This window comes from Cygnus atratus, chromosome 8, assembly GCF_013377495.2.
Source record: "Cygnus atratus isolate AKBS03 ecotype Queensland, Australia chromosome 8, CAtr_DNAZoo_HiC_assembly, whole genome shotgun sequence".
Lineage (NCBI taxonomy): Eukaryota > Metazoa > Chordata > Aves > Anseriformes > Anatidae > Cygnus > Cygnus atratus.
This window is the reverse complement of record NC_066369.1, coordinates 16226252-16240163: the sequence shown is the minus strand read 5'-3', so window position 1 is coordinate 16240163 and position 13912 is coordinate 16226252. Positions and strand designations below refer to the sequence as shown.

General features: G+C 41.5%; 1 protein-coding gene across 4 annotated transcripts in view; it reads left to right on the top strand.

Annotated features, from left to right (window-relative positions):
• RGL1 (ral guanine nucleotide dissociation stimulator like 1) overlaps positions 1-13912 on the top strand; it is an 80858-nt gene that overhangs the window by 46900 nt on the left and 20046 nt on the right. For all 4 annotated transcript variants that reach the window (XM_035537326.2, XM_050712179.1, XM_050712181.1 and 1 more), the window contains 4 exons: positions 4457-4641; positions 7970-8094; positions 8731-8946; positions 13219-13322. In XM_035537326.2, coding sequence (XP_035393219.1) covers positions 4457-4641; positions 7970-8094; positions 8731-8946; positions 13219-13322 — 630 coding nt within the window. The remainder of the gene's footprint in view (positions 1-4456; positions 4642-7969; positions 8095-8730; positions 8947-13218; positions 13323-13912) is intronic.

Sequence of the window (13912 nt, the reverse complement as noted above, 5' to 3'; positions counted from 1 at the left end):
GGTGGGAGAAGCTACCATTACATCAGCCTTTGCATAGAGTTTACATACATTTTATCCCTTTTTCAGGGCTGAAATTTAATTCCCTGTGTTTAACAAGCAAAACTGAGAAAATACAGCTGGCTTAATTTAATTTCTATGAGCAAGCCTGAAAGCCATTGTATGGTGAGGGCAGGAAATCACCCTCTGTGAAGATGATTCCACTGCTGGGCTTCGCTGTGCGTTTGGCAGGTCACGGGAAGTGTTGTCCATGTTCCTGTCTGACTAACTTCATAAGGCACTCATTTAATCTCTTTTGCAGCCGAGGTTCTCTGTGTTCTCCTTAGTCATTGAGGTTCCCTTGTACTCATTCTCTAGAAATAATTGTGGTGGAAAAGAAAACACTGGTGTTCCCTTCTTGCCAAAAAGTGTTCTGTTTAATTCCGATGCAGACCTCTTCAGGCCCAGGGATACAGCTGTCTTCCCATCTGAGAAAGGGCTATGCCCAATTTCCGTGTAACCTATTGCATCCCTTGTGGCTGTGTGATATGAAGGGCTCATTCTCCACCTCCTCCATGCCCTCCTGGCTCAGCTTAAGAGATGTTAGACCTGGAGCTGCTACAATCTCATCCCATTTCATGGCAGCTTGTGGGCAAATGTAAGTGGGTGAGTAGTTCTGTGTTTCCAGTTCATAAAGCAACAGAATCACATACACATCTTCCAGCTTCAGTAGATAGGTTTTAAAGGCTGAAACGTTCAGAGATGGGTTCTAAGCAAAACTGATATGGAAACTGGAAGATTTGCTGATAGGTGCAAAATTTGAAGGTATCACTGAACAGAGCCCAGAGTCTGTGGTTGGCAGGACAGGATTTAAACATTAAAAAGTTTTTTCTTATAGGCTGCAAATATTGGAAAGGAAAAACTTATAGGTCATAAATGAACCATGAAAAATGTAGTCTTTTGAAAATGTTTCTTTTCTGTCTGAGATCTTGGAAGGCTCCCATTGTTATCTGTCTCTGGGGCTATTGAGTACAGGGTGTTTCTTCTCAAGGGCAGCAAATGTAAAGCTACTGCAAGATACGGGCAGTTTTCCAGCCTGTTTTCAGAAAGCTTTCCACCCTGACACACCAATTAGGAAGTCAGGCGATAGGAGGTCAGTAGGCCATAGTGTACCTTTTTACTCTTTCCGATTTCCCCTCTTGACTGAAATTATTTTGCTGGCAAAAATCAGCATCTGTAACGGCTGTGAACTCTTCACCCTGCTCTGAGAGACTGGATCTGTGTTAAACTCTGTTTATTCTTCAGCTTATGAAAGTGGCCATCAACCAAGCCTCTGGAAATTGAGCTTAGTATGTGAACAATATCAGTACAAGAAAGTGTCCTGTGGAGAGGCTTCTCCTGTGAAATCATTGCTGAACTGGTAAATGCTCATAAGAAAAGAATACCCAACATATTTTTGGCAGTGGAGCCAGTATGGATGATAGTGAGTTTGTGATGTGGGGAAAAGCGGTATACAGCAGGTTAATACACACAGTTAGGGCCTGGAATGAGGTAGAGTGTTTCCCTGCCCGGGGCAGAAAAGAAATGAAATTACTGCAGGCATAGGGCGGTGGTGTTTGTGATGGGTTTGTGCAGGGCTAGAGGGGACAAAGGAAAAGTGTGGGCAGACAGGAGAGTGGAGCGAGGGCTTGGGAGTGTCGTGCGGATGTCTCTGTCGTGGCCGTGCTCCCACCTTGGGAACTGGAGCGTGACACCTGTCCCAGCTGAGGGGAGGGGACCTAGAGCCCCCCAGGTAAAAAGTTTCGCACCCACTGGCCTAAACAGCAAAGCCCTGACTGGTTGCATGCGCAGTGGAAGCTTGTCTGAGCGGAGTCGTGAAAACCCAGTCCGAAATGGCTTTCAAATGTGAAGAGTCTTCCTCGCTGCACCATCTGTTCCATGTTTGCAGTGAAACCTGAAACCCAGACTGTGTTTGCATGTTAATTCTTGGTTGTAAGTACTCTTCGTAGCTCTAAAATTGTAATTGCAGAGTTTCTCCTGTCAGCTAGCCTAACCAAACAGTATTACTGACAGCTTTCCAAATACTCTCAATAATTATAAGTTTGAAGTTGCCACAATATCAGAGAAGGAAATAGAAAAAACAACAGACTAAACTGGATGGGACTTGGAAAATGACATCTCTATGGGATTAAAAGTTAAACTGAGTTTTGAGGAAGAAACAATATGCTTGAGCTGAGACCAAGTGAGCGGGAGAGGCGATCTCTACTCTTTCTTAACTATTAGCTTGTTCTGAGTGTCACTGAGCAGCTGACTTAACCTGCAGAACAAATTTGTTCTGCAGAACAAATGTAACAGCATCTGTGTGCGGCTCTGCTGCAACAGCTTTCTTGGCTGGCTTTTGGGTTCTTCATTGCACAGGAGTCTGAATGCGAAATCCATGTTCGTACTGAACTCTTCTCACAGGTTCATAAATTGAGGAGAGGTTGGTCCTCCTGGCAGGCTTGTCCCTGGGTATTTTGCAGCTGTTAACATGATAGACCCAGAGCCACTGCTTCGGTGTTCTGTGTGTTTGAGAATTTGAACTTTAGAAGCCAAGTGCCTGACTGTCGTGAGCCCAGAGCCCAGGTGCTCGCTGGGCTGACACGGTGCTGTCTCAGACTGGATACCCTAAGATAAGGGGTTTTGCTGAAAGCATAGCCCAGTGGAGCTCATGAGAGCTGCTTCCCTAAAAAATAGCATTTCTTCTCTCCTAAACATCTTCACCCAATTTTGATGAAAGCAGGAACTGTAGCTCACCTCTCTTCCCTGCTGCAGCCCTTATGACTGCTGGCTAGAAGAGCTTTGAAATACAGGGATGGTTTCAGTGTCCTCGAGAAAATCTCCAGGGCTTTTTTTTCTCTGGAAGCTTGATGTTAATTGCACATTTTCTTCTGGAACGTGGTATTTTTCTCTCGTGTTACATCCTGTTCTCAGTACCACAGTAGGTGATCATAAAACAGTGGCCTTGGCTGGTGTGTCGAGTTATGTGACTGTACCCAACGGTTATGGTCCCTTAATCCCTCTGTCAGCTCAGGTAAACTAAATTCTCTGTAAGAAGTATTTTAATATGCCATCTGTGACTCCCCAGCTTGTGATTTGTGCTGTGGTCAGTTCTAATTGGTGCAGCAAAATATACATGCTGATTTATTGACACATTTCTATGAAGAATCAAAGATCTCGTAGTCTTATCTTTCTTAAACCGCGCCTATAACTTTCAAGCATTCTTTCCTTGCACAAGAGAGATATACAGTCTTGTGTGGTATAATCTGACGGCACCTCCTTGTCTTTGGGCTAAGGGTAAAATCCAAATTCTGCTAATGTGGTTTTTTTGCAGTTCATACAGTTCATACAAAAACAATCTGTCTCCTGGGTTCAGCTCTCTCTGCTCTTCAAGCCTGGCACGGAGCACTGGCAACATAGCGCTGCCCAGGCTGCACTTGCCGTGATTAGAGTTTTATCTTCACAGACATGGTAACCTCGCTAACAGTCTGTGCCCTTGGGGCTTAGGATCAGGCTTAGGCTGCTTTTTTGCAGCATACATAAACCCCAAGACTCGATCAGTGGGCAGTCTGTCTACTAAGAGAGCAGACACGTCTGAGTAATGTGGGGTGTGGGACTACACAGTTTAGGATTGAGTTCCCAGGCTGGGCGGTGGTGATAGATGAGAGGAAGGGCACTGGAGGAAGTATTTGATTTAGCACTTCCACTGGGAAGCTGCTGCCCTGAAGGAACCACGAATACCTTGCTTCCTCCCTTGTATTTTTCCACAGCATCCCAGGGAGCAGTAACTGAGCAAACATTGCAGCTGCACCAGGCCACAGCTTTTCCCATTGGCACAACAGTGAATTAAGGAGTTATGTTCTGCTTTTGATTGTGTGCATGATGTCTAGTATTAGTCAAACATGGACATAGTACAGCTAAGCAAGGACACTTCAGCTATTCAAAAAAAGCATAACTCCAAGGTAATTTGCAAGTCTTGCCTTGCTCGCTTGACAAAGGCAAATAATGAACGCCAGTGATAGAAAATTACTTTGTTTTATTCAAGGTACTGACTTTACATGCTTGGTAGAGAGTTATTTCTATTAGTTATCTTAATTGCTTTATCTATCATTACTTGGTATCCTGAATTTAATAGAAGGGACTCCATGTAGCTTAAGTGGATTTGATTCTTCATTGCTATGCATTTTGGGGCTGTAATTGGATCACTTGTAGTAGTGTGAATCAGCAGCAACTTCACTGAGGTCACTGGCAAAATCTGAGTGGTATCTTCATAAGACTGCATGCATAATAAAAGAACGAATGCAATTCCATGCTCATAAGCTTCTTCATAGTGCCTTGACGAGGGGTGCGAATGTCTCGGTGTTTTTATTTTAAGGATGCGTGCAGTTGTGTTGATACAAACTGTATGCAACCAGCGTGTTCTCTGTGTATTTGTTTTCAGTGCGATAGCATCAATCTTACGAGCGTGGCTCGATCAGTGCTCTGAGGATTTCAGAGAGTCGCCCAACTACCCGTGCTTGCTGAAGTTGCTGGATTACCTGAAGAGGAGCATGCCTGGCTCTGACCCGGAGAGGAGGGCGCAGAACCTTTTGGAGCAGTTCCAGAAGCAAGAAGTGGAAAACGATAGTGAGCTTCCTTTCCTTCTTTCTTTCTGTTTTCCCAGGCTGTGTGGTACCACAGGGATTTATGTGGAGTGCATTCATTAACACTCATCCTAATTGTAAGCAATATTATGAGGCTCACCGATTATTATTTTTTTAATCTCTGAATGAGACTGCAGGTTCTGTGTGAATAGTACAGTGCAGTGTAGGTGCCTTTTCCTGCTCATTCAAAGGAGGACTGGGAGTTCCAGGACTTCTAATATTCAGCCTAAGTCTCAAGATTGTTACAGCAGTCAAGTAGCTAACTGTCAGCATATTCCCCGTGTCACTGACTTAAAACACACAGCTGCTCCTCAGGTTTTCTCACTTAAAACCCATCCCCAAAACAAACAAACAAATCAATTAAAAAAAATAAAATGAAAAAGCTCATCCTACTGGGCTGCAACAAAATAAATCTTGGGTCACAAGCTGTGTTGCCATGAAGCTTTTCTTCCTAGTTACCATCATGTCAAAGGAAGTGTCTGTGGCTGTTTTTTCCTATTTGAGTGGCTGGCTGCTGGTATCCAAGGACAGAGGAAAAGCTTACGTTATTGGGGGTCACAATCTACTGAAACAATAGTGAACTGTAGTAACACAAATACGCTGTGTGCAGTGTCAAGCCTGACACATAGCCTTATCCTGGTCAGAAAGTTTCCTGTGGCATAAGCTGAAAAGTCCTAGGAACTCACACAGTGTGTGAATGAGAACTAAAAACAACTTCCAGGTTTGGCAGAGGGGCAAGAGGGAGTAATTCATGAAATAAAGGATAAAGGAAATGACAGAAAAGAAACATTTCATCCCTGGCATAAAATCTTGTCTGCCGGATGTTCCAGAAATACCGTGTCAATGCATAATTATGGTGAATTGCCAAATTAACACTGCCATCAAAACAAACATAAAAAGGAGTACTGCACAGAGCTCAGGTGGTCTCCTTGCTGAACACAGGTAAGTGAACAGGGTTGCTGATGTGTGCCTATTGATGTTCTTTTCTGGGTTTGGTTCCCACATGTCAAACAAAGAGAGCCTAAAAGAGCTATATTTAGATTCATCTGTTGTTCAAAGCGAGCACAAGTTCCCAGCAGCCCGGATTCTGCACTTGTTTCCAGAAGTAAGAGTTGAAAAGGCTCTTTTCTGAGTTATGGACAGGTCAATTTGAATGATAACATTTTCCAATTTGTGGCAGAACAGAGGCTGTTATTTAGAATAAAAGAAGAGGAGGGGAATGCAATTAACCTGAGGGTTCTACAGAGAAGAGTTTTAGAGTAGTCACTTATTTTATTGATGCTCCATCTTTGTTCATTTCAGAGATTTCTTGCAAAACTCCTTATGTGTTGCCTGCAATCGGATTTGAAGATTAGCTGATAATTATTGTTCTAAAGCATTCATATTGTACTGTAATCTTACAAATGTGGTCCTAATCCTACAGTTTGGTTTGTGTAATCAAATAATCAAACCTCCATTCAATGCTGCTATCATCCATCCCAGTAGATTAGATTGCAGTCCCAGATGCATAGATAAAAGCTATTCCCAGCCTTGGTGCTTCCAGCCTGAGCAATACAAAGCAAGGTGAGCCAGAGACTGCAGTTCTGACAGGGTGCATCGTCCCTCTCTGTGAAGTCAAGAGTGCAGCGGGCCTTTGAGAGGGCTGACTGGATCAGAGAGATCTGAAGAAGTGGAGATACTCTGGTACATGAGGGGTCCCAGCTTTCTAGGAAGTAGGGAGAAGACTGGTTACACGTTTATGAACGTGAAAGTGAAAGGAGAAACAGGCGTGAAAAAAACAAAAGGAAAATCTTGGATTGCACTCAAGGACCTAATTTTAAGGCAACAGTGAGTTTTTGAGTAGGATTGCAACTCAGTGGTGAGGATTTTCAGATGAATTTCATGAGCTGAAAGGAGAATGAGGAGTTTCATGGCCAAAATGTGTAACTCTTGTAACAGCTGAGTAGAAGTCCATTTAACTATTCATATTGTTATGAAACACCCACAGAAAAATAAGACTGAAATGGAGGTCTCCGTTTATCACATTTAGCTCTGTCAATAAAATGTACAGTTGGAATGGACAGATGGAAATCTGGATACAGCCAGTAGTTATAACTTGCTGTATCAGAACTGTAGCAGGTTTTGATGCTCAGGTTTTGCAAATGAATTAAGAAAGGAAGAACAAGTATTTTGAAAAACAATGATGAAGAACCACTATCTACTTTTATTGCTTTAATGTTTGTTCTGCTTTAATTGGATACGAAGTATTGCATAACATACTCTGACATGCACTGCTTGTTTTCGTTAATGGAATTTCACTGGTAGTAAACTCAGTACTTTTGTTGTTCATCTTCAACAAGAGGGAAAGTCCCATTTTTTTCATTCTTTGGTGCTTACTGTTGCCCTCCAGTAAAAGGGATTAAGAAGAGGATTTATTTTAAGGATTTTCTGTTTGACTTCCTCCTGTCCCATGGGAAATAAGGGCGTATTTATTTATTTTTTTAATGTAGCTTTGTTCCATGTGGGAGCCAAAAGGTAACATGGGAACGTTTGTGAAATCCCTTCCCTTCGGCACAGGATCTGGTCCCTTGGTGAGGAGAGCTGTCCTCTTGCACCTTTTTGCTGCTGCTCAGTGCAAACTGAAAGAAACATTCAGCTAAATGCTGTAGATGCTCAGTGTATTCCCTTTGGTGGGAAAAATTCCCAGAGAGGGACGATGTCCAATGCTGGAACAGCCTCTCTTTAATATTGTCTGTGTAGTCCTGTGAAAGTGTAAATGGTGCCAGTAAAATCTGGTGTCTCCTTTTCCTTCTGTGTATGGGAGAAGTAATCTGAATATAAGAACATTCCTAATGTAATATTTTGAGTATATAATCAAGCTCTAGTCCCTTTGCCAATTGATTTTTTTCATATTATTAAAAATCCGCATAAATACTGAAAAAGAATAACAAAATTCTACAATCTTAATAAGATTTTTTTTCCAAGAATGGGGTCAGGGGGTTGGAGGAGTTGTTTTGTTGGGTGGTTGTTTGTTTTTTCAAAAGAATGGTGGGCTGAGCCACTTTGCAGCTAACAGACCTTGGGCAGATCATTTCTTCCTAACTTTATTTCTTTTTCTTCCACCTTTTTTTTTTTTGCTTAACTTACTCTTCTGGTCATCATTTTTCTTGCTAAAATATGTAGCGTAGTGGGACGTTACATCATACAGAACCTTCTGGGGGTTCTACTATTATATATACTGTGAAGTTTGATGTTTTGAAATAAGTTAACAGTTGCTTTGATTTACTGTTTGCTTTGTAAATTTGCTAAGCCATATTTTCCATCCTGAACAGATGGATTCCATAGCACTTCCCCCTGTAACCTCTATGATGAAGAGGAAATGGAGATTAGCAGTCCAGAAGAATTCTCTTTTTTCCGAGAAGACCTTGTGGCAGAGCAGCTGACTTACATGGATGCAGTATGTAGAGTATATGTACTACTTGAAATACTAGGGGAAATAGTGCTGGCCTTCTACATTTTTTAAAAATGATCTCAATATAAGTATAGTGTTCCAGAACAGGTCTGTTTTTGGGCCAGAGAACACAGCTCTGCTTGGTTATCCAAACTTGCGTTATTCACAGGGTTTTTTCCTTCAGTCATTCTGCAGGTTTAAAAAATTAAAAAAAAAAAAAAAGTTTTAATGTATACTATGTAGTCTTTTTTTCAAATTTCAACATTTGACACCAAAAAATACCACATTTTGACTATATTGCTGCCTGGCCTAAAGGTGTAGAAGTACTCTAATTGTAGTACTCTGATTTGGTTTGTCTGTATCATTTTGCTTCAAAATATCACTATATAATTTTTTTCCCCCTTTGTCATGCAACTTGTATAAAGACGTCTCTTATTTTCCCAGGACTACTAAGCTGGCAATTCTTCTAGGGCATCAAGCCTATGAAGAGTATGCCAAAGTGTATATTTTAATCTAAGAGAAAACAAATATTTACATTGTAATACAATATTAGATCTAATTTGTACTGTGAACATGTGTTTCTTGTGGACAATAGAGGTCTAGGAGAATCCTGCTGACTTAGACACCTCTATTTCACTCTAGAAACTCTTCAAGAAAGTTGTGCCCCACCACTGTTTGGGATGCATCTGGTCTCGAAGGGATAAGAAAGAAAACAAGCACCTGGCACCTACCATCAGAGCCACCATTGCTCAGTTCAATGCAGTTACCAAATGTGTTGTCAGCACGATCCTGAAGAGCAAGGAACTCAAAACACAGCAGAGAGCCAAGATCATTGAGAAGTGGATTCATATTGCACATGTAAAGCATTTATTCTAGACTGTTGATGTTCCTTGTGCAAGTGCTTTGGAGTAAGAAAATTTGTTGGGAGGGGAGGAAGGGGTTGTATGCGTCGGCCCCAGGCCAGTGAACATCTTAGCTCCAATTCTTTCTGGTTTGGACCAGCTTTCTTGGTAATAGATGAAATATCGCCACCCCTTTCCCTAGTTCCTCCCCCTCTGTGGAAATGGGATTGATGCTGGTCTCTGCGCGGTTGGGAGTGCTAATTAATTGATGAGACAGATACTGTGCCCTGCAGATGGAGAGTGCCATATACTTGATAATATAACATTGATGGTAAGACGGGTATAAATTCAACCTGTTCAATTCCCTAGGAAGAAAATACTGCTTGTATTAGTGAAAGAAGTGATGTGGTGTTTGATCCCTGTTACACTCACTTTTTCAGACAGTGTAGTGACAGGACAAGAGGTAATGGTTTTAAACCATTGTTTAAATGGGATTGTTCAGCCTGGAGAAGAGATGGCTCCAGGGAGACTTTTAGTGGCCTTCCAGTGCCTAAAGGGAGCCACAGGTGAGCTGAGGAGGGACTCTTTGCCAGGGAGTGAAGTGATAGGACAAGCAGTGATGGCTTTAAATTAAAAGAGAGTAGATTTAGATTAGATATTGGGAAGATATTCTTTACTGTGAGGGAAGTGAGGCACTGGCACAGGTTGCCCAGAGAAGCTGTGCATGCCCCATCCCTGGAAGTGTAAAAGGCCAGGCTGGATGGGCCTGTGCGCAGCGTGGGCTGGTGGGAGGTGTCCCCGCCCATGGCAGGGTGTTGGAACCAGATGGTCTTTAAAGTCCCTTCTAACCCAAACCAGTCTGTGATTCTGTGATACCACCCAAATGTTAAAGGAAGGTTGGACAAGAATGAAGAACTGGCAGTGGTGCAGGCAGTAGGCAGTCAGAATGAGCTTTGCACTTTATTCAGCCTTTGGCCATTAATACTCAGTGAGTGAGCGTCATGCTCCCTCCCCTGCATCTGTGAGCCCTGTTGGAGCTGAAGTCGGAATGGTGGGAGATAGCACAACTGTTTGTGTTTTCATACATACACATTTATATACGTGTGTATGTTTATATGAAAGTCAAATAAATACTAGATTTTAAGTAAGTGCAGACAAAACTAACTTCGAAGAAATAGTAACCTTTTTAACATGGGAAAAATTAAATATTGTTTGGACTGAAGAAGTTTCCAGAACAAAAAAGTTCAAAAAGTCGTTTACTTACTGACTTACTGTTTACATTGTATATACAAATGAATGGGGGGGGGGGGTGGATGGAAGGAAGGGAGGGCACAGAAAGAGGTAGAAACAGTGACCAGAAGGAACAAGTAGAGGTATACTATGGCACCAGTCTCATCTTCTTGCTTTTCTGCTTTGTCATTGTCTTGTATTTCTCTTTAACAAGTTATTACTTTTTGCTTCAATTCCTTTGTTTTATAAGAGATTCTGTGTTTCATAATCTTTGCACAAAAGAGTTTAGCACACCTTTACATAACTCTAGTTTGCTAAGTTTGCTAATTTCTTAGATTTTCTCTCTTACATTTCACTGTAACCTTTTTAACTCCCCTTCAAAGCACTGGGCAGCTGGCACTAAACTAGGTCTCCTTTATGAAAAGAACATTAAAGCACTTTAATATGGATGTGTGTTGACTTTGTTTTAAGAATCACATGGATTCTTTCAAAGCTATACAAAATAAACAGTCATAAAAAGCTCAAGCCAGACAGAGGCCTTCCAACCTTGACAATGCACTTCTATCCTTCCAGAGGCAGCATTGTTAGTACTGGCACCTAAGCTCTGGCAACTGCATGGTTCAGGAAACTGGTATGGGGAAGTAGTCTTTCACCTCTGTTTTGGCACTCATGCTGACTCGTTTTTGTTATCATCTGATGCCTGCTTTATAGTCCGTGTGAATGGATTAGGGAGTTTGGTTCCTATTTTCTGTGCAGATCTCCGGCTTGCAGAGGTACCAGCTACAGGGGTCTTCTGGGGGCATGCTGGGCTGCAGTCTGGGTGAGCAAGCATGGGGCAGCTTCTTGCTCATCATGGGACATCAGGAAGGCCCAGGGAAGCCAGGCCAGGCATCACGCTCATGATCCTTGTTCTGTGAATGGAGAACCTTGTTCTCCACCTCTGTTAAGCCAATACTTCTCCCTTCACTTAGTTCACACGCATAATTAAATTCTCCATCTTAGCTAAGCACATGAAAAATGCATGTGCATGCTATACAAAATAATTACATATGTATAATAGCTACTTGCAGATATACTTAGCTGCCCAATTCTGAAGAAAGTTGCTTGCTTTGTGCATGCAAATGAGTGTTTTGAATAGTTAGATGCCCAAATTAGAAAATAATCCACTCATTAAAGTGCAGTTATTCACTGACAACTGACTGTAACTTAGCAGCATGGAGTTCTACATTACTTATCTGTGACTTCTGGATTGAGTTTCTTAGATTACAAGGAAAATTGAATAAACTGCTAGCTCTCCCTGTTCCACCTACCTCTAAGGTTCCTGAGCAGAAGCAGCCAATTTTATGCACGCAATATTTTCTTTAAAAATAAAAAGTAAAAATCCCCTTGTGAAAGACGCAGCATGAAACAAAGTTGTTCAAAGCAGTTTAAAAAAACATATATACGAGTGGAAGTGTGGTGGAGTTTAGCAGTCAGTTAAAACATTGAGAACACAAAGTCCAATATTGAATTCCTAATGAGGTTTTAATTATACATGCGTTTTAAGTCACAATGGATCCAACTTGGAGCTTTTAGTCCAAACTCCTGTCACACTTTAAAAAAATAAAAAAAAAAGAATTTGTCTCTGAATCCATTATTCTCTCCAGCCTGAATTTCAAGTTGAACATGAAAAAAGAAGGGTCTCCTTCTCGAATGTGTCTGTCACCCAGCAAGAAGAACTGTTATGTGGCTTTTTTGGCTCCAGACCATGCAAGAACAGCTTTCAGGTCTTGGGTGTCCTGCCACATGCTCTTTAAGTTGGTCTTTATCTAGCCTAACTGCCAACCTGCTTCAAGTAAAGTCTGCCTAGTCAGTCATCTTCTAAACTGTATTTTGTTAAATGTAACCTCGTAAATTGCACAGAGTTTTAGATATATATATGTATTAAGTAAATATATGAGAGTAAAAATACTTCCCTTAGTTGTTCTGTCAATTTTAATGCGACTCATGAGCAGAGTTACTGGTATATTAAGGTCTGACTTCAGTTTATATAAAGTTTGCTCTACATTTTTTCAGTCCTGTGCAGAAATTGCTCTAAAGGGAATAAATTATGTCTATTTTCACTGTAAGGACACTTGACATAATTAGTCTTATTAGTCTTATTAGCAAATAATCAGGCCCGTAAAAATTTGCAAAATCAGAACTGTAGTTTGAATACAGTCGTTTACGTGCAGCAGGCAAGTTGGCATGTGTTTTGTCTGCTTAATTTGCATGCACAGACACCTGTTTGTGAGAGCTTATATTTGCAAGAGTTGTCTTACATCTGTGGCACCCATGCTGTGGTTCGTGAACCACCGATGGATTTACAGGAGTCCCTTGAAGAGTCACAGGCCAGACTTTCCCCCTCCTTGCTTCCATCTGTTTTAATGGGAAGCTGTGCTCTTCTTTTGGAGGACGAGGTTTTTCTGTGTCTTTTTCCACAGGAACTTTTGCCATAGAGAAGCTCTATAAGAAATGTCTATGAACCAATCTCTGTCAGGATTTGAAACTCTGGAAAAACTTGGAAGGTTTTCTCTTTAACAAGGTGCACATACTTGAATAACAGGTTATTCCTTTGCATGTCTTTTTTTTTTTAATTGACATTTAGATGATTGAAGGTTTATATTTTAAATGCAGCAAACAAAGAGGCAAAGCTTGTTTTTTCTCCCTGAAGGGTAAAAGGGATTGGTAATTATAAAGGGCTTTTTGAGAAGTGTAACATTTGTGCTCAACATTTGTGCTCTTTAGCCTGGCTTCATGGGCTCATTTCAACTTTTATTTTTTATAGAACTGGAACCCGTAACACTGCAACATCACCACAAATATGTGAAAGTGAGGAAAACAAGAAATAAGTGTCAAAGCCCATAAAGTGTTCAGTGAATGGAAGGGGGGTGACATTTTTGATGCTCAGTGTTTGTGCAGCTGCCTGCTTTGGAGTAAGAATATGTAGGAAGCATGACACTGGTCAAACAGAAGAGCACTAACCTAGCCGTAATACTGATATTTAACGCTCCTGTACTTCTAACCACTCCTTTCACAGGAATGTAGGATCCTGAAGAATTTTTCCTCCTTGAGGGCCATTGTTTCAGCACTGCAGTCCAACTCCATCTATCGGCTAAAGAAGACCTGGGCGTCTGTTCCAAAGTAAGCCTCCCCCTCTCCCCTTGCTGTCTGCTCCTGTGGCTAGCCCCAGACACAGACAAAAAGTTCAGGGCTCTTTCTTTTCATCATGTTCTTCTCGGTCTTCCCACTCTCCTTCGTGAACATCTGTTCTCTTTCAGAAGAACCTGTCATTCCTGTGAGGCTCAGAACCCTTTTTTGGGTCTGAATGCTGTGAGCTCCTCTTTGATATTGAGAGAACAGCCTGCCTTCAGGGACAGTGGCATATAGCCACTTCATAGCATTTTGGATCTTCCACAGCCTATTTTGAAAAATATGGGACTAGCTGCTTTCCCAGCTACTGCTCTCAGGTCAGCAGAACGGCACCACGATAGCTGCCTGTTGTTTTCTCTCCCATGAAGTTGGAGGAGGTCTGGGTTCCTACAAACTCTCTCCTTATCCTGAGATTTCCTTAAAATATATCCCCAAACTACAAAATTCAGATCTGTATTTAAAATAATATTTCTTACAGTGGAATAACTTTTGGTGCAATTGGAGTATTTACTGCATGCTACCAGAAATCTCTGTGTAAGAAAAATGTTGTTCTGCTTATTCTGTTGGGAAGAATAGATTTC